The 20,802-nt window shown below is 44.2% G+C and overlaps 1 protein-coding gene across 1 annotated transcript in view; it reads right to left on the reverse strand.

Moving 5' to 3' along the window:
• ARHGAP31 (Rho GTPase activating protein 31) overlaps positions 1–2,527 on the reverse strand; it is a 128,441-nt gene extending 125,914 nt beyond the window's left edge. Inside the window, exon 1 of the mRNA XM_086404540.1 lies at positions 1,636–2,527. Within this exon, the coding sequence (XP_086260666.1) occupies positions 1,636–1,735 (100 nt within the window). The 5' untranslated portion in view covers positions 1,736–2,527. The remainder of the gene's footprint in view (positions 1–1,635) is intronic.
• Between the last annotated feature and the right edge of the window lie 18,275 nt (positions 2,528–20,802).

Raw genomic sequence — 20,802 nt, forward strand, 5'->3', positions numbered from 1 at the left:
CAGAACCCTGGGATTCTTTGCTTATTCTAGGATCTGTGACATGGTCAGAACAGGGGAGGGCTAAGAAGCACCTCCATGTACCTCTCAGCTTTGGAGCGAGGGCCCAGAGTTTAACATCCACTTGGTGGGAACATTCATAAGTGAACCGGGACAAGACCCTGAAGTCCCCCTGTTAAAAAACAGGTGGAGGAAAACATTTCATTCTGAATGCCTGATGGTAGTGGTTAAGATGCATACTTGGAGTTCTCAAAAAAAAAAAAAAAAAATCAATTCAAGGATGTTATTTCAAATCTACCTCTCTAGATTGCTGGATGGGATTAAATGAATTGACTCTGTTGTGTCCCAGTTTTAAAAGAGGCAGTTTTGAAACCTGTGGTCCCTCAAGCTGTAAAATAACTAAGCCATTCATTTGTCCTAAAGACACGGCAGCCTCTGAACTCAAGAATACCACAGGAATATCACACCACTGCAAATTACTAGGTGGTGCTGAGTCTTAAAAAAAAAAAAGAAATAGAAACAAAAGCACTGCTCTGTTTTTGAGATGCACATTTGATATGAGCTAATCAAATAGTTTTTGAGATTACTTTCCTGGAGGCAGAATTATTCTGCCCAGCTAGCCCTTCAGTTTCCCCCCTTTGTTGTATCTATCTATGTATAAACACAAGGCCCATATCGTGGATTTTTTTCTTCTCTCGCTGAAGTTTCTGAAGACAAGGCCTTTTTGTCATGGATAAATGCAGGGCCAGTCAACCTTACAAAAGGAGTCATTTAATGCTCAATTTCCCCAACTTTCCTATGATTAAAAACTTCTAACCTCAAATGCCATTACTCTATTCTAGATTGTTTTCTTCCACCCTCCCCCCAACAAATGTTTAAATTGTCTCTACTCTGGAGGATTCCTTTTTCTCCAATCTGACCTTGAAAACAGAGAGGCTCTCCTATTCTCTTACATGCCCTAAACTATTTTAAAATCAAGGCCCTCTGACCTTTTCACAACACTCTTCTTGTCTGACACACCAAATGCTCCTCTGAAGGCCCAGAGGAGGTAAAGGGTCTGAAGGGTTGGGAAGGGGGAGGGAGGGATGTACTATATATTTGGCATCAGTTCAGAAATTCAGAAAATGTTTGTGCAACCACTCCCCCAGCCAGGATCCACCGCACCCCCTGCCTTCCAGCACATTAATAAAAAAAGATGTGAGCGGACGAAATTGGAGAGCCCTGGAGGGACACCTAAGGCAGTCATAATTATGTGCCCAGAGAAGCCCACTGCACAGCATCCCTCAGGTCCAGCCCTCATCCTTCCCCTCCGACATCCAAATTTTGGGAGCAGGACCTCTCACGCCCTCACCCCCACCCCCCCAGAGTAGCCGGTCAGACGTGTGGCAGCGCCGCCCATTAACGGCCAGTGTGACACAACTGGAAGGAGTGACATAACCTCCGCACGTCGGGGTGGCAGCGTTATGCACCTTAGGAATCATATATGTTTTTTGTTTAAAAAAAGTACCACAAGCGCACAGGCCTGGAATACATTAACTTGTGAATTGAATGCAACACGCCCTACGAGAGTCTCCCCCTCTCGCTCCGAAACAAAAAGAAGCGGTGGGGGGTGGGGGAAAGGGGGAGAAGGCACTTTACCATCCTGTCCTGAGCTCTCCAGATACTCCGTCAGGTCACAGCCGAAGGCGCTGGCGGCTCCCTTTCGTTTCAGCTTCTGCTTGGCACCCTTGTTCTTCATGAGTTAGTCCCAAAGAGGTTGCCCCTCCGTCTCGCCCTCCCCTCTCTGCTTGGCACCGCGCCTACGATGGTCTCCGGGGGGAGGTTAGATCAGTGGCTGCGGCGCGGCGCTGGGGGGCCGCATGGGCGTGGGGAAGAGCCTGGGCCCCGGGGCAGCGCGCATGGAGCCCGCGGGGCGCGGAGCCCGGCGCGGGCGCGGAGCCTGAACTCCACGGCGCGCTCCTCCAGGGCCGCGGTGCCGCAGGCCGTGCGGAGCTGGCAGCGGCGGCGGGCCGGCGCGCTGGGAGTGCCACTTCCTCACTTGGAGTCCCCGGGACTTTCACGGCCTCCCGCGGTGTCTTCTTCGGGTGTTTTCCTCCCCTTCGGAGGGAGGGCGAGCTCTCCGGAGTCCGCCTTCTCGAAGCCCAGGGAGTGGCCGAGAGCGCAGGGCAGCCGGCGGCGGCGAGGGGCGCGGGGACCGCCTGGGGGGGCTGCCGTGGGTCCTCCGCCCGGCGCGCGCTGTCCAGTCTTCAGACGGCTTGGGTAGGACGAAAACCCAGCATCCTGTCTCTCTCGCCCGCCCTCACGCCTTCCTTTTTTCCTGTCTTACAAATCCTAGGATCATCCAGCTCAGGAAATGCTGGAAGGAAGTTAGCTAGGGAGGGGGGCGGAGGGTGGAAATTTTTGGCAGCTCCGCTCTGGTGTGTGTATGGAGCCGGAGGAAGTAGGTGGGTGGGTTGAGGAGGACCGGGTGGGGGAGAGAACGCGCTCTTAGGAGAGCTGCTCGGCGGCTCTGGAGATAACTGGGCGGCTCGGAGGAAATCGCCGCGCTCCTAAGAGCACCCGCAGCCCGAACCGCCCGCTTCCTGCCCCACCGACGGCTCTTTGAAGACGCCAGAGGAGGCGCGCTGGCTTTCTGGTTGGATGGGGCTAGGTGGGACTGAAAAAAAAAATGCCCTGCCTTGTTTTTATCTTCATTGTCATCATCTCTTTGACACTTTCTATTTCGGTGCCTGTCTCCTCCTACATAAACACTTAAAGAGTAATGACAGAAACAAAGACAGGGATTCCAGCGGGGAAACCTGACGGAAAGAGGTTTTCCGCCTGCCACTCCCAGCCTCCTCTGCCGGCGCCCAGGTACCCCCAACCCAGCTAAGTCCCTCCCAAGCGGAGGGAGGCATGGAGGCTGTCGCTTTGCAACCACTGCTGAGGAAATCAGATTTCTGGTTAGAGATTCAAGCATACCACACACACACACAGGCGTTATTGCAAAGGTTGCTAAATGGAAGTGATTTTGGGGGGCAGTCTCGGATTTAAGGTGACTCAGATATTCTAACCTAATATGGAGAAAGCAGTCTCCCAGGTTATTTCATAATTTGTCTCACGGTTTTGGGAGGGCATGTGTTTTCTTCTCTATTTAATTTGAAATTCTTTGACCTCTGTGTACTCAGCACACAGTAACCACTCAAATTCTTATTATTTAACCATCTGAGGATTAGATTAGACTTCCTGTGTAAATTCAAATCCATATATAGACTTGAAGGGTAGGGACATTCATATAGCTCAGAAGGCTGAAGGTATAGTATTTTAGTTACTGGATCCCTTTACAGTCTCTTATCTTCCTATGTATCACCAAGATCGTTTATGAACTTTGACCCTTGACCTCTCTTTGTCAGAGCTTACAATTGATAGATAGCCTGTCTGCCAAATCTGGCCCACAGATGTGTTTGGTTTAGCACATGCCATGTTTTAAAGTTTTAAAAAATTAATTGCCAACATTAAAGAGTTAATATTTTTCACATTTGAGATCTGAATTTCTGGATTCCCCTGCAGAAATTGAAGATCTGGTAACATCAAAAGTGCATTCCCACATAGTAAGGACTGCTGATGCCAAGCTGTATCAACCCCCATGGACCACCACCCTATTTAGAGAGATCAGTTGTCCAGTTTCAAAGCCACCACGGCCTGTCGTCCCCACTTTGCACCTGCGTGGCCTCTGGAGCCACTGGAGTTTGTGCCCCAAGCTGTGTGTGTGATCTTTCTTTCTATTTTCCATCAGCCTCTCAGTGACACCAGCATTGCGCCAGTCATTCTGGTGAGACATCTTCAAGTAACCACTGACTCATTTCTCTCTTTCTGCCCCCACCTCCAGTCTAATCCCAGCCAGACTGATGAATGCTTCAAAATGCCTGTCCTCAGGGCTTCTTCCTTCCAGGCCCATTCAGTGAGGACCATTCACTCCTAAATTGTTAGAATAACTCCTAGTGGGGTTAGCTGAGTGTGGTCGCTTTCCACTTCATCCTGTGCACTAAAGGCCTGTTGAATCTTCCTGAACTGTTGCTGTTGTCCTTTGCTTGCTTTGCTCAAAATTTGTCAGTGACTCCCTGTTTTCTTTTTCTAGGACAGCAGTTTCTAAGCTTCTTGTAAGCTACTTGGAGAATATTTGGTAGGGTATTTAGTGTAATGACTTGTTCCTTTATTTCTAGAGAAGCATCTCCACATGAGACTATAATTATTACTATTAATATTTATTTAGGAGTTTACTGTGTCAAAGAACTCCATATCTGACCTACAGTGCATTTTATCATCTTGGCAGCAAAGGAGAGATGCTGAAGGGTTGTTCTTTTCCTGGGTCCAGCCCCTAAACACAAGTTTTGGAATAAATTATCAAGTCCTGTGAATTATCTTTCTAAAGGTTTAAAAATACTCTTTTTTTTTTAAATACTCTTTTTAAGTTTTTATGTTGAAATAATTTCAGCTTATAAAAAATTCTACAAAAAATAGTCAAAGAATTCCTATATACCTTCATTCAGCTTTCCCAAATATTAGTGTCATACAACCAGAGTATTAAGTTAGGAAATTTATATTGATACAGTAATATTGACTAATCAGTGGACCTTAATCAATATCAATTAATTTTTAATTGCATAATATTTTTATTAAATATGATCTTTCTGACAGTAAAGTTCACCAGTTAAATAAACAGTAATTTACAAATAATTCTAAAACACTTCCCATGATAATATTAGCTATGTACCAGATCCCATTAAGCACCATCAAACCCAGCAGGTGTAGGTTGTCACAAAACAAGTTTTCCTAGATGAACCATAAAGCTAATGACTGACTCAGCCCAAAGATTCTTCTGTGCTTTACTGAGGACTCCCTAGAGGGACTCCACAAGCACAGAATTTTCCTTCTGGAACAGGCAGAGACCTTTCCACCCCTGCTTCAGGATAAGCTGGGTTTGTGGATTGTTTAGGATTCAGGGTCAAGGTAATACTGAGCATTGGACAAGGCATCCACTAAGTCTGGATCAACTGAACAAAACCTTATTTGAAATGTGTACATGGTGATTCTCTGTCTGTTTGATAGCTCTTAACTGTCTATGCCTCATGGTGGGAAGAACTCACAATTTATCAAGTTGGATAATGAAGCTACATGGTGACAGGCTGACCCAGGGAGCTAGAAAGTCATCCTCTCCTCATTTGCTCTCTCCCCAGTGGTGAGTAAGCCCTGTGATAGGTGCTGCATTTTCGTCTAGCCCTTGTTCTGGACATTCTCTATGTTTCTTTCTCTTCCCGTTGTTCTTTTCCCGCTTCCTTACTCTAAGATATGTAGCTTTTTCTGGGTCTGTGGAAGGAAGTCAGATTTGGGTTCCAATGGGTTTTTCCACTGGACTAAGGATTTCCCAGAAAGCAAGTTACAAGGAGACAGTGTAGGAATATTAACAGGAGGACTAATTAAGCTATTTGGTGATAATACAAATTATGCTCTTAGCAGATTATCATGATGTAAAAAGCACTTTGCTCACATATAACTCCCAAGGAAGAGTTCTGTCCTTTTCTATGATTTATCTTGGGCTTCCCAGGTGGCACAATGGTAAAGAATCCACCTGCCAACACAGGAGATGCAAGAGACATGGGTTTGATCCCTGGGTTACAGTCCACAGGGTTGCAAAGAGTTAGACACATCTGAGTGACTGAGCACTTGTAATTTATCTTATCTGCAGTTGGTTAAGACTGATGCTTATCAAACTGTGCCATCTGCTTCTTTGACTCACCAAGTTTGGAAGCAATCTTCTATGCTGTATATAAATAGATAAAGAAGACTGAGAGTGAGTATTAGAAGATTTTTAAAAATTGAAGTCTAGTTGATTTACAGTGTTGTCTTAATTTCAGCTGTACAGCAGAGTAATTCAGTTATACATACACACATTCTTTTTTAAGATTCTTTTCCATTATGGTCTATCACAGGATATTGAATATAGTTCCCTGTGCTGCACAGTAGGACCTTGTAGTTTTTCATTATTTATATAATAGTTTGCGTCTGCTAATCCCAAACTCCCACTCCATTCCTCTCCCACCCCACCCAGTACTGGAAGATTTTAATGTCACCTGTGATTTAGCCTTTCTTTTACGCAGGTGGCCCATGAAAATAGAGTTGTGTACTCAGTTACTTGGTTGTGTCCAACTCCTTGCAAGCCCATGGACTGTAGCCCACCAGGCTCCTCTGTCCATAGGATTTTCCAGGCAAGAATACTGGAGTGGGTTGGCATTTTCTTCTCCAGGGGTAAAAAAAAGACTAAGAGTTAGAAATCAGCAGTTTTAGAGCTCTCCCTCCTATCCTCATGCTCAACCAATTAAATAGTCATATAATTCCTTGTTCATGGGCTGTGGTTAATCTGCTCTGATTTCTATGTTCTAGGGTACAAGTGTTAGCTCATCCTTCTGCTAGGTACATTTTCTCTCCCACTTTCTTCTCCCCCTTTCCAGGTTAAGCATGCTAGCATTGGAACTTCCCTGGCAGTCCAGTGGCAGTCCTTGCTTCCAGTTCAAGGAGCACAGGTCCCACCCCTGGTCATGGAACTAAGGTCCTGCATGCCATGCAGCACAGCCAAAAATAAATAATAAAAAATAAAGATGCTAGTGTTGTCATGACTGTTGGGTGTGTGAGATAAATTGTGCCCCCCTCCATGTTCATATGTTGAAGTCCCAATCCCTAGTCCCTCAGAATCTGACTGTATTTGGAGATAGGGCCTTTAAAGATGTTCAGTTCAGTAATAGTCACTCAGTCGTGTCCGACTCTTTGCAAGCCCATGAACCTCAGAACACCGGGCCTCCCTGTCCATCACCAACTCCCGGAGTCCACCCAAACCCATGTCCATTGAGTCAGTGATGCCATCCAACCATCTCATCCTCTGTCGTCCCCTTCTCCTCCTGCCCTCAATCTTTCCCAGTATCAGGGTCTTTTCCAATGAGTCAGCTCTTCACATCAGGTGGCCAAAGTATTGGAGTTTCAGCTTCAATATCAGTCCCTCCAATGAACACTCAGAACTGATCTCCTTTAGGATGGACTGGTTGGATCTCCTTGCAGTCCAAGGGACTCCCAAGAGTCTTCTCCAACACCACAGTTCAAAAGCATCAATTCTTCGGTGCTCAGCTTTCTTCACAGTCCAACTCTCACATCCATATATGACTACTGGAAAAACCATAGCCTTGACTAGACTGACCTTTGTTGGCAAATGTCTCTGATTTTTAATATGCTGTCTAGGTTGGTCATAACTTTCCTTCCAAGGAGTAAGCGTCTTTTAATTTCATGGCTGCAATCACCATCTGCAGTGATTTTGGAGCCCAGAAAAATAAAGCTTGACACTGTTTCCACTGTTTTCCCATCTATTTGCCATGAAGTGATGGGACCAGATGCCATGATCTTAGTTTTCTAAATGTTGAGCTTTAAGCCAACTTTTTCACGCTCCTCTTTCCCTTTCATCAAGAGGCTCTTTAGTTCTTCTTCACTTTCTGCCATAAGGGTGGTGTCATCTGCATATCTGAGGTTATTGATATTTCTCCCGGCAATCTTGATTCCAGCTTGTGCTTCTTCCAGCTCAGCGTTTCTCATGATGTACTCTGCATATAAGTTAAGTAAGCAGGGTGACAATATACGGCCTTGACGTACTCCTTTTCCTATTTGGAACCAGTCTGTTGTTCCATGTCCAGTTCTAACTGTTGCTTCCTGACCTGCATACAGGTTTCTCAAGAGGCCAGTCAGGTGGTCTGGTGTTCCCATCTCTTTCAGAATTTTCCACAGTTTATTGTGATCCACACAGTCAAAGGCTTTGGCATAGTCAATAAAAGCGGAAATAGATGTTTTTCTGGAACTCTCTTGCTTTTTTGATGATCCAGCGGATGTTGGCAATTTGATCTCTGGTTCCTTTGCCTTTTCTAAAACCAGCTTGAACATCTGGAGGTTCACAGTTCATGTATTGCTGAAGCCTAGCTTGGAGAATCTGATCACATGGACCACAGCCTTTAAAGATGTGGTTAAGTTAAAATGGGACTTCCCTGGTGGCTCAGATGGTAAAAGTGTCTGCCTACAACGTGGGAGACCTGGGTTCGATCCCTGGGTCGGAAAGATCCCCCTGGAGAAGGAAATGGCAACCCACTCCAGTACTCTTGCCTGGGAAATCCCATGGATGGACAGAGGAACCTGGTAGGCTACAGTCCATGGGGTTGCAAAGAGTCGGACATGACTGAACGACTGAGCGACTTCACTTTCACTAAAGTGAAAGTTTACTTAAACTAAAAAAAGTTCACTTAAACTAAACTAAACTTAAACTAAAGTGAAAGTGAAGTTGCTCAGTCATTCAGTCATGTCTGACTCTTTGCAACCCCATGGACTGTAGCCTACCAGGTTCCTCTGTCCATCCATGGGATTTCCCAGGCAAGAGTACTGGAGTGGGCTGCCATTTCCTTCTCCAGGGGATCTTCCCAACCCAGGGATCTAACCCGGGTCTCCTGCAAAGTAGACAGACGCTTTACCGTCTGAGCCACCAGGGAAGCTAAGTTAAAATGAGGCTATTTGATTTGGCCATGATCCAATTTGAATGGCTTCCTTGTGAGAAGAGATTAGGACACTGAGACCAGGAATGTGTACCGCAGAGAAAAGACCATGTGGAGGAAACGGTGAGAAGGTGGTCTTTTGAAAGGCAGGGAGAAAGGCCTCAGGAGGAATCAAACCTGCTAACACCTTGATCTTGGACTTCCAGCCTCCAGAACTGTGAGAAACCAAATTTCTGTTATTTAAGCCACCTTCTGTATGGTATTTTGATATGACAGCCCTAGCCCTAGACTGATATATAATATTCAGTGAGGTTCTTCCATGAGAGAGGTCTGAGCCCAACCACCCCTGAGCATCTGAAGCCAGTAGAGGATGAGGATGGCCAGAGCAAAAGGGCTTCTAGAAAGTTTTGTATCCCAAACTCTGTTATTGCACCCCCTGTGCTATGGGGATGTTTTCCCAGATATAGGTTATAATGCAAATTGTTGCTTCTAATTGTCCAAGTGAGAGTGGATAAACATCTTTGGTGGGGTTGAGGGAGATTCACATTACTAATCTCTATTAAAACAAGGGGGCTTCCCTGGTGGCTTAGCGGTAAAGAATCTACCTGCAATGCAGGAGACGCGGGTTTGATCCCTGGGTTGGGAAGATCCCCTGGAGAAGGAAATGGCAACCCACTCCACTATTCTTGCCTGGGAAATCCCATGGGCAAAGGAGCCTGGGGGGCTACAGTCCATGGGGTCACAAAAGAGTCAGACATGACTTAGCAACTAAACAACAACAACAGTAATCAAACAGGACAGAGTGGAGGAGAGAAGGAACAAGAACAAGTCCTCCCAGCCTAGAAGTAGGAATAACCTTTAGCATGCAAGTGGTACATCCTGAAACATGGCAGCTGACCTCCCATAGTTCTACCGCCTCTGCAACCATAAAAGCCAGTTTTGCTTCTAAATGGGCTTCTAAGAACAAGCAAATGAGGTGATATGAATGAAGGAAGAAGGCTTTAAATGGTCCCATTCCCAGCTTAAAAGTTGAAAGATAGACCTAGTTATTATTATAAATGATATTCTCTCTCCCTCTCTTTGTCTCTGAAGTATTGTGTATTTTAGTTCCCTTTCAGTTCCTAGAGTTGCTGAACTGTATTGCTCAGGGCAAAAAATAAATATATAAATGAGAAAGCACTGGGGAGCACAGCTTTACAGTCACTTCCCCAGCTGAGAGTGTGATTCAGTTGCTTTTCCATCAACTAGACATTTTGGAGTAGAAAGGGCATAAGGCAGAGGGGACCCTGGCCTCCAGGATCTAGTGCCTGATGATCTGAAGAGGAGCCGATGTAATAATTATAGAAATAAAATGCACAATAAATGTATTGTGCCTGAATCATCCCCAAACCATCCCCTACCCCTGCTCCCTGGTCTGTGGGAAAATAGTCTTCCACGAAATGGGTCCCTGATGCCGAAAAGGTTGGAGCACTGCCAGAAGGTGAGGGGATAATGAGAAAGAAATAGACTTTATCCTTACCAGCCCCCAATCTGATAAACTTGGAGTCATCTTGGACTCTACCTTCTCCTACAGCTAGTCTTTTTAATAAAAGTCTGAGGTTCTGAATTAGCAGGTAGGGGCACTGATCAATGCAATTTTTTTTTTTTTTTAAAGTAAGACTTTCTCTTTTCTAACCCTTCTGTCTCCTCCAGCTCCATCCAGAGCAGCCCAGGATGGGAGGAGAAACCATGTCACAACAGGCACAAACCCAGATCAGCTCCCTTCCTGGCCAAGGTGCCCTCCCATCTCGTCTCAGTCCCAAACCCCCCCTTCCCAGCCTCACTCAAGATCTCACACAGGAATGACTTGAGGGTTTCTCCCAAAGTCCTGATCCCAAGCTGCGCCCCACCCCCACCTCCCCCAACCCCGAACTGATGTATGGGCTCCACCAACAGAGCTTCAGTTATAAAAAGGAAAGTGTTACTTTAAAAAATAAAATAAAATTACTTTGATCAGTGCCCCTACCTGCTAATTCAGAATGTCAGACTTTTATTTAAAAGATTAGCTGCAGGAGAAGGTAGAGTCCAAGGTGACTCCAAGTTTATCAGATTGGGGGCTGGTAATGGTAAAGGCTATTTTCCAGAGAAAGATTAAACGTAATTGCCAAGGGCCATGTCGGAGGTTTCAGGAGGAAAAGCCCTTTGATGGTGCAAAATGCGGGACTGGGTAGAAGTTAAAACTAGAGATTAGATGAGATATTTGCACACAGTATTTGAAATTATTTGAGAAATAAGTTTTCCTCCTCCTCCAGTATTTTAGTTACATTCTAATTTCTTTGCAATGAATGTCATTCAAAAACAAGAGGTTTGGAGATCTTCTTTTCTGTCCTGCGCAGTGTTTTAAAAACCATATTTGACCCATAATGCAGTGGGGGACTAAATGAATCTTCAGTGTTCCAGAAAGATGAACAAACCAGGCAGCACAAGACCCTCTTGTCCCGCTCCACATGGGCACTGGACGCTGCCAAAGAGCAGCGGGAAACTTCCTTCCTAGAGTCACAAGCAGAGAAAGACTTCACAAGGCCAGAGGGAAGGCCAAGTGCCCCGGGCTGAATCACCATTATACTGACTTTGAACTTTCTGCAAGGTCTGGCGTTCGTTTCTTTCTCTCTCTCTTTTAAAGTTATTTTATATTGGAGTATAGTTGATTTACAATGTTGTGTTAGTTGCAGGTATACAGCAAAGTGATTCAGTTATACATATATCTATTCTTTTTCAAATTCTTTTCCCATTTAGGTTATTACAGAATACTGAGTAGAGGTCCCCATGCTATAGAGTAGGTCCTTGTTGATTATTTCACATAGAGTAGTGGCCTTCGTTTCTAAGTCTGAATTTGACTCCATTTGGATGGAGGTGTCTGTTCAGTGTCCCAGAGGGACAGACATCTGGGTGGGGAGGTGTTGCTGGAAGCGGCAGCCCCTGGAGGCCTGGCAGGATTTGCCCTGAGAACCTACCAGTAGGTTCTGGGATCCGTCATAGCAACTGGGTTTAGGGTCGCTTTTCTCACTCTCTGCTCTGTTCCTTGGGAGTTCCTCAACAGGCTGAACAGAGACTTTGGGAAGGAAAAACTAGACTCCTCATAGAACGCAGGAGCCCTCAGGAGAGGTGATGACTTGGCTATCTGGCTGATCCATTTGTCTTGGTGTCTTGTTTGCTTTTGCTACCTCTCATTCTGCTTCTGCTTCCCGCTTTGCTCGGTTCCGCACCCCTTTGGGAACACTGCCTTCTTTTCTTTCAGTAAAAGGAGCAGAGATGTGGTTGCAGCTCCATCGGTCTCCCCCAGGGTCTCTGACTACTGAAACCAGTGATTTTCTTAGGTGGGTGGGGATCTGTCTCCGCCCTGTGCATTGTGTTCCAGAGTTTCCTGTGCATTGCCTGTAAGCCTTTACCAATCTGCCAGGAGCCTTTTAACACAAAAGGGAGGAGGTGGGGGAAGGGAGTACTGAGGAAAAACATCCCTATAAATAGCCCTGTTGAACAAAATTGTTTTCCCCATACACAGTTGTTGTCAGGCTCCCGACGCCCCATGATCTCCCTCTGCACTCTCCTCCCTGTCCATTCCAGCCTTCCTCAACATGCCCGGTGCTCCTACTCAATCATCTTTGGATGAGCATATTCCAGAGGCACAGGAGAGAAGCTTCAGGTCCCCCACAGGCCCCTTACCAGCTCAGCGTGCCTGGGCTGTGGGCTGGGGCTGACCTGGACTAGACAAGTTACTTCACCTCTCTGAGCCTCAGTTCCTCCACCTGTTAAATCAAGGGGATAATTACCTTGTAGGGTTGTTGTAAGGATTAAATAAGATAAGGAAATAGCCTAGAACTTGGCCTTTGTCTAGGCCGGTGTACAATACACAAAGGAGAGTGATTTTTTTTTTTTAATTGAGGTATAGTTGATTTACAATACTGTGTTATTTCAGGTGTACATATATATTTACATGGGCGCATATGTGCTAAGTCTCCCTTAGCAGGGTTGATCTCCCTTGAGATTCATTGGTTTGATCTTGCTGTCCGAGGGACTTGCAGGAGTCTTCTCCAACACTAGAGTTCAAAAGCATAAGTCCTTTGGTGCTCAGCCTTTTTTTTGGTGCAACTCTAACATCCATACATGAATACAGGAAAAACCATAGCTTTGACTAAACGGACCTTAGTCGGCAGAGTAATGTCTTTGCTTTTGTTTGTTTTTTTTTTGTGTGTGTGTGTGTGTAATAAAGTTTTATTAAAGTATAAAGCAGATAGAGAAAGCTTCTGACATAGGCATCAGAAGGGGGTAGAAAGAGTACCCCATGTCTTTGCTTTTGAATATGCTGTCTAGGTTGGTCATAGCTTTTCTTCCAAGGAGCAAATGTCTTTTAATTACATCACTGCAGTCACCATCTGCAGTGATTTTGGAGCCCAAGAAAATAAGGTCTGTCACTGTTTCCATAGTTTCCCATCTATTTGCCATGAAGTGATGGGACCGGATGCCATGATCTTCATTTTTTGAATGCTGGGTTAATCCAGCTTTTTCACTCTCCTCTTTCCCTTTCATCAAGAGGCTCTTTAGTTCCTCTTCACTTTCTGCCATAAGGGTGGTGTCATCTGGGTATCTGAGCTTATTAATATTTCTCCCAGCAATCTTGATTCCAGCTTGTGCTTCATCCAGCTGGGCATTTCCCATCATGTACTCTGCATATAAGTTAAATAAGTAGGGTAACAATATGCAGCCTCGCTGTACTCCTTTCCCAATTTGGAACCACTCTGTTGTTCCATATCCAATTCTAACTATTACTTCTTCATCTGCATACATGTTTCTCAGGACACAGGTAAGGTGGTCTGGTATTCCCATCTCTTGAAGAATTTTCCACAGTTTGTTGTGATCCACACAGTCAAAGGCTTTAGTGTAATCGATGAAGCAGAAGATGGTTTTCCGGAATTCTCTTGCTTTTTTTTATGATCCAACAGATGTTGGCAATTTGATCTCTGGTTCCTCTGCCTTTTCTAAATCCAGATTGAACATCTGGAAATTCTTGGTTCACGTACTGTTGAAGCCTAGCTTGGAGAATTTTGAGCATTACTTTGCTAGTGTGTAAAATGAGTGCAATTGTGCGGTAGTTTGAACAGTCTTTGGCATTGCTTTTCTTTGGGATTGGAATGAAAACTGACCTTTTCCAGTCCAGTCCTTTTCCACTGCTGAGTTTTCCAAATTTCCTGTCCCCTTGTCCCATATAAAACACAATTATCCTGAGAAACCTGTATGAGGATCAATAAGCCTGTCAGAGCCCTGTGTGGAACCACTGATCGGCTCAGGATTGAGAAAGGAGTACAACAGGGCAGTCTGCTGTCACCCTGCTTGTTTAATCTATATGCTGAGCGCATCATGAGAAATGCCAGGCTGGATGAGTTACAAGCTGGAATCAAGATAGGTAGGAGAAACATCAATAACCCAGATATGCAGATACCACTCTAATGGCAGAAAGTGAAGAGGAACTAAAGAGCCTCTTGATGTGGGTGAAGGAGAGTTAAAGAGCCAGCTTAAAACTAAATATTAAAAAAACTAAGATCATGGCATCTGGCCCCATTACTTCACGGCAAATGGAAGGGGAAAAGGTGGAAGTAGTGACAGATTTCCTCTTCTTGGGCTCTAAAATCACTGGGGATGGTGACCGCAGCCATGAAATCAGAAGACGTTTGTTTCTTGGTAGGAAAGCTATCACAAACCTAGACGGTATGTTAAAAAGCAGAGACATTACTTTGCCAACAAAGGTCCATATAGTTAAGACTATGGTCTTCCCAGTTGTCACGTACAGTTGTTAGAGCTGGACTGTAAAGAAGGTAGAACACCAAAGCATTGATGCCTTTGAACTGTGGTGCTAGAGAAGACTCCTGCAAGTCCCTTGGACAGCAAGGAGATCAAACCAGTCAATCTTAAGGGAGATCAACCCTGAATATTCACTGGAAGGACTGATGCTGAAGCTGAAGCTCCAGTATTTTGGTCATCTGATGTGAACTGATGACTAATTGGAAAAATCCCTGGTGCTGGGAAAGATTAAGGGCAGAAGGAGAAGAGACTGCAGAGGATGAGATGGTTGGATGGCATCACCAATGCAATGGACATGAACTTGGGCAAACTTTGGGAGATGGTGAGGAACAGGGAGGACTGGCATGCTGCAGTCCATGGGGTTGCAGAGTCGGATATGACTGGGCAACTGAACAACAAGTTTATTTATTTTCATATATTCATTTAATATCTTACGCATTGGTTTGAGTTCTGACATGGTTTAAGATGATTTACTTTACATTTAAATGTTTAGAACCTGGAAACATTTTCAGAAAAGGTAAGATAGCCTCTCATTAAAGAGCTTTCTAATACTGAAGATATATTGCCCTTAGAGGGGAATTGGGGAAGCAGTTTTGATTGTGGCTCACACTTTTGTTACATTTCCAGTGTCCCCAGAGCTGTTTTTCCTCCTATTTTGAAAGCAAATATGCAGAAAGTAGTTTGAGGACAGGAATTATCATAGGTTACAGATACAAATTACCTCAATATATAATTGTATCCCTCAAACTGTAAACATTTTTAAGCTGGACAATATATTCCTATTGTTTTTCATTATACCTTTTGGAAATGTTTCCAATGTTGTGAAGGTTGGTGGTGGTGGGGAAATGGTACCAGTTTGTAATAAGAATTACATTTGAAAAATATTGTATATATTTTAGGGAACATTCTGCTTTTCTCAATCCTCAATACACAATTATTTAATTCTCCATGCTGATCCTAAAAGAACCTAGTCAAATGCACACAAATCTCATTTAATCGTGTACTGTTTTTCAAAGTAAGATTGTGTGTGTGTATATATTTATCACCCAGTAAGTTAATTTCATGGCAAGTCCTTTCAGATTTTGTGGAACCTGATTATTTAAAGCAGTTGCAGTTTTCTGGTCTTAATTCTGTGTATTTCAAACTTTAAAAATTGAATATCTATTTTGTGGTGTCTTAAAACCTTTCAGATTATCATGCACATACCTGGATTTAGTCTTAAAATATCTTCCCTAAACCCCTACATTTCCCAGACAGTCCTGATTTCAAGCATTCTTCCCCTTTGTCAAACACCATGTCAAAGGATGTGTACTGATCTTTGCTTTAGAATCTATGGCCAGTGTTATAGGTTGAATTTTGTCCACAAAAATTCGTATGTTGAAGTTCTAACTCAGGTATCTCAGAACTTGAACTTCCTTTGGAAGTAGAGTGGTTGTGATGCAATGAATTAAGATGTGATCAAACTGGATTAGAATGGGTCCTTCATCCAAAATGAAAGTTATCCTTAGACAAGGGGAAAATCTGAACAAAGACATGCACACAGAGCTAATGCCATGTGAAGATAAAGGCAGAGATTGGAGTGATGCTTCTACAAAGAACACGAAGTGTTGGCTGGAAATGACCAGGAACTCTGGGAGAGGCATGGAACAAATTCTTCCTAACAGCCCTTAGAAGAAACCAACCAGGCCAACACCTTGATCTTAACTTTTAGCCTCCAGGACTGTGAGATAATACATTTCTGGTGTTTAAGCCACCCAATTTGTAGTACTTTGTTACAGCTGCCTTAGGAAACTAATATAGCCAGTATAGTAAAGAGACAGAGCTAGGCAGTCCTGCATTGGAAACTGTTACTGTAATGATCAGAGTGGTAACAGTCTAAGTGAACTCAGAAGTCTCTTTGTGAAAATATCTGTATATTTAGCTGGCACTATCTTCACAACCCAGATAATCATGATGGTGTGATCACTGACCTAGAGCCAGACATCCTGGAATGTGAAGTCAAGTGGGCCTTAGAAAGCATAACTACGAACAAAGCTAGTGGAGGTGATGGAATTCCAGTGGAGCTATTTCAAATCCTGAAAGATGATGCTGTGAAAGTGCTGCACTCAATATGCCAGCAAATCTGGAAAACTCAGCAGTGGCCACAGGACTGGAAAAGGTAAGTTTTCATTCCAATCCCAAAGAAAGGCAATGCCAAAGAATGCTCAAACTACCACACAATTGCACTCATCTCACACGCTAGTAAAGTAATACTCAAAATTCTCCAAGCCAGGGTTCAGCAATACGTGAACTGTGAACTTCCAAATATTCATGCTGGTTTTAGAAAAGGCAAAAGAACCAGAGATCAAATTGCCAACATCTGATTGATCATGGCAAAAGCAAGAGAGTTCCAGAAAAACATCTCTTTCTGCTTTATTGACTATGCCAAAGCCTTTGACTGTGTGGATCCCATTAAACTGTGAAAAATTCTGAAAGAGATGGGAATACCAGACCACCTGACCTGCGTCTTGAGAAACCTATATGCAGGTCAGGAAGCAACAGTTAGAACTGGACATGGAACAACAGACTGATTCTAAATAGGAAAAGGAGTATGTCAAGGCTGTATATTGTCACCCTGCTTATTTAATTTATATGCAGAGTACATCATGAGAAACGCCGGGCTGAAAGAAGCACAAGCTGGAATCAAGATTGCTGGGAGAAATATCAATAACCTCAGATATGCAGATGACACCACCCTTACGGCAGAAAGTGAAGAGGAACTAAAGAGCCTCTTGATGAAAGGGAAAGAGGAGCGTGAAAAAGTTGGCTTAAAGCTCAACATTTAGAAAACTAAGATCATGGCATCCGGTCCCATCACTTCATGGCAAATAGATGGGGAAACAGTAGAAACAGTATCAGACTTTATTTTTGGGGGCTCCAAAATCACTGCAGATGGTGATTGCAGCCATGAAATTAAAAGATGCTTACTCCTTGGAAGGAAAGTTATGACCAACCTAGACAGCATATTCAAAAGCAGAAACATTACTTTGCCAACAAAGGTCTGTCTAGTCAAGGCTATGGTTTTTCCAGTAGTCATGTATGGATGTGAGAGTTGGACTGTGAAGAAAACTGAGCACCGAAGAATTGATGCTTTTGAAGTGTGATGTTGAAGACTCTTGAGAGTCCCTTGGAGTGCAAGGAGATCCAACCAGTCCATTCTGAAGGAGATCAGTCCTGGGTGTTCATTGGAAGGACAGATGCTGAAGCTGAAACTCCAATACTTTGGCCACCTCATGTGAAGAGTTGACTCATTGGAAAAGACTCTGATGCTGGGAGGGATTGGGGGCAGGAGGAGAAGGGGATAACAGAGGATGAGATGGATGGATGGCATCACCGACTCGATGGACATGAGTTTGGGTAAGCTCCGGGAGTTGGTGATGGATAGGGAGGCCTGGCGTGCTGCAATTCGTGGGGTTGCAAAGAGTTGGATACAACTGAGCGACTGAACTGAAATGAACGTTGTGTGTATTTAGTTGCTAAGTCACGTCCGACTCTTTTGCGACCCCATGGACTTTAACCCGCCAGGCTCCTCTGTCCATGGAATTCTCCAGGCAAGAATATTGGAGTGGGTTGCCATTTCCTTCTCCAGGGGATCTTCCTGACCCAGGTATCAAATCCACATCTCCTGCATTGCAGGCAGATTCTTTATTTCTGAGTCCATACTTTTAATACAATGAATGCTCACTTCAACTGAGGAGCTCCAATGGAGATTAAGAAGAATAGTTACAAAAATAGACAAGAATCCACCTGGTTGTAGAGGATGGGTGGGATATGAGAGATGGGGAGGGAGGCTCATTTTTGCATACTTTAATGTTGTGAAGCATGTTGATGGGGTACCAGAGAAACGCAGCTCTGTGAGGCCACTGTGACTGTGGGGTTACTGTGATGGTGCTTTGGCCTTACAAGTGGGCTGCTCTGGCCCCTCGCTTTTCCATCCCTTCCCACACCTCAGCAAGGGATCTGGGATGGAATTACCTTCCTGAAGACTGGAAGTTTTAAGAGTCTGCGAAGTCTATTTACACTCAACTTTTACTCATTGTTCAGCCAGTCAAATTTACTGAGTGCTCTCTCCATGCCAGATACTGGGTTTGATGCTGAGGACACAAAGTTGAAAAGACACCATGCACACCTTCACTGGCCACTCACCTAGTGGGCAAGAGAGCCAGGCACACTGGCAACTGCAATACCATGAGATAGATGTCTCTATGGGAGCCCTGAAGTCAGAGTGCCCCGACTATCTTAAAGGAGGTGACTCTGGTATAGGCTTGAAGAGTGACTATTGCTCCTACAGATAGTAGGGGAGAGGAATTTTCAGGATCACAGGATAGCATTTCCAGAGACACAGACTTGTGTGAGACCAGGACTTGTGCAGCGAGTGGAAAGCATCACATGGTCAGGTGTGGGAGAGAGCTGTGCTAGTCCGGAATTGATTCTGCAGTGGGAAGTCGCTAAAGACCTTGGAGCAAGGCAGTATCAGTCAAGCCTGGCAGAGATGTGGAGGTCAAGACAGGGACAGAGGAGGGCGGCAGACTAGTGGGAGGAACACCAAAGCATTCTTCCTTGCCTACTCGTTCACCCTACAGCAAGGTGGAGATGCATCCTGGTTAATACCTAGTTTCTGCAGTTAAACCACATGGGGTCAGATCCTGGCCTCATCACTTTCTTTAGTCCCGCGGTTAGTTCGTCCTGAACCTAAATGTGAAACCAGATGGTCTAGTAAGGGAATTAAATTTATCTGCATTAATGGAACATCTTGCATGAAAAATAAGTCACAGTAAATTCTAGAAACTGAGAATCTTTAAGTTTAGCCTCTATCCCTGGGAATTGTTTGTAAGAACATCATCACAAAGTTAATTTGCATGCTCCTTAAACCATATATTGTATTGTGGCCTTAGAGGAATTTGGCTTGAATTATTAAAATGCCTAGAAGGGGCATCCTAGTAACGGTTAACGTCTGAGATGTACGTTTGCCATCTAGTGGGCATTTATGAATGTGTATGCATTAAAGATTGAAGGCAAAAGAAGGGGGAGGCAGAGGATGAAATGTTTAGATAAGCACTTCTGACTCAATGGACATGAATTTGCGCAACCTCCAGGAGATAGTGGAGGACAGAGGAGGCTGGCATGCTGTAGTCCATGGGGTGACAGAGTCGGACATGACTCATCGACTGAACAACAACTTACCCCACACATACACACACAGCGTCCTTCATCGGCTCTTACCCTTTCTCCCTTACCCTCAATACTTGAAGGTCAAATGGTATTTTGGACATATCACTATTTGTAAAGTATCTTAGTTTATACGTATCAGGGATATGAGAATGTTTTATGATGTGTTTGCCTGCACAGAGGGGAGTAATAGCTTCACATGTAGATTATTTCAAACTACCCATACTCATATAGATATATAAATATATATGTATAACTGAATCACTCTGCTGTACACCTGAACCTAACCAACATTGTAAATCAATTTCAGTTAAAAGAAAAACCACTGTTTCTTAATGTATATACTTTATCCAAGGTCTGTTAACCTCAAGCTGTGAACGATAATAAACCTCAGTCATTGAAACTATCTCTCCATTTCTTTTCCCCTTCGTGTGCTCTGTTAGTGATACTATTTCCCATTTATCTTTTGGTTATCATTATAAATTTAAATGCCACCCTTAGCCTTTGAATTTTTGTTCCATCAATGTAGGCAGTAACTCTTGATTCTCTACTAGACAGTAAGAGAGAAATAACACCTTCACACTACTCTTCACCTCTCCCCATCCCCTCACTTCCATCCAATCTCAATCCGTACCTCTCAATTTTGATCTTTTCTATCTTTACATTTATAACATTAGGGCTTATAACATTTGCGTTTTGTTCTGTCAGTTCAGTTCAGTTCAGTCGCTCAGTCGTGTCCGACTCTTTGCGACCCCATGAATCGCAGCACGCCAGGCCTCCCTGTCCATCACCAACACCCAGAGTTCACTGAGACTCATGTCCATGGAGCCAGTGATGCCATCCAGCCATCTCATCCTCTGTCGTCCCCTTCTCCTCCTGCCCCCAATCCCTCCCAGCATCAGAGTCTTTTCCAATGAGTCAACTCTTCGCATGAGGTGGCCAAAGTACTGGAGTTTCAGCTTTAGCATCATTCCTTCCAAAAAAATCCCAGGGCTGATCTCCTTCAGAATGGACTGGTTGGATCTCCTTGCAGTCCAAGGGACTCTCAAGAGTCTTCTCCAACACCACAGTTCAAAAGCATCAATTCTTTGGCGCTCAGCCTTCTTCACAGTCCAACTCTCACATCCATACATGACCACAGGAAAAACCATAGCCTTGACTAGACGAACCTTTGTTGGCAAAGTAATGTCTCTGCTTTTGTTCTGTA

This window comes from Bos grunniens, chromosome 1 (genome assembly GCF_055505025.1).
Source record: "Bos grunniens cultivar Pamir isolate PY7600 chromosome 1, Bosgru_T2T1.0, whole genome shotgun sequence".
NCBI lineage: Eukaryota > Metazoa > Chordata > Mammalia > Artiodactyla > Bovidae > Bos > Bos grunniens.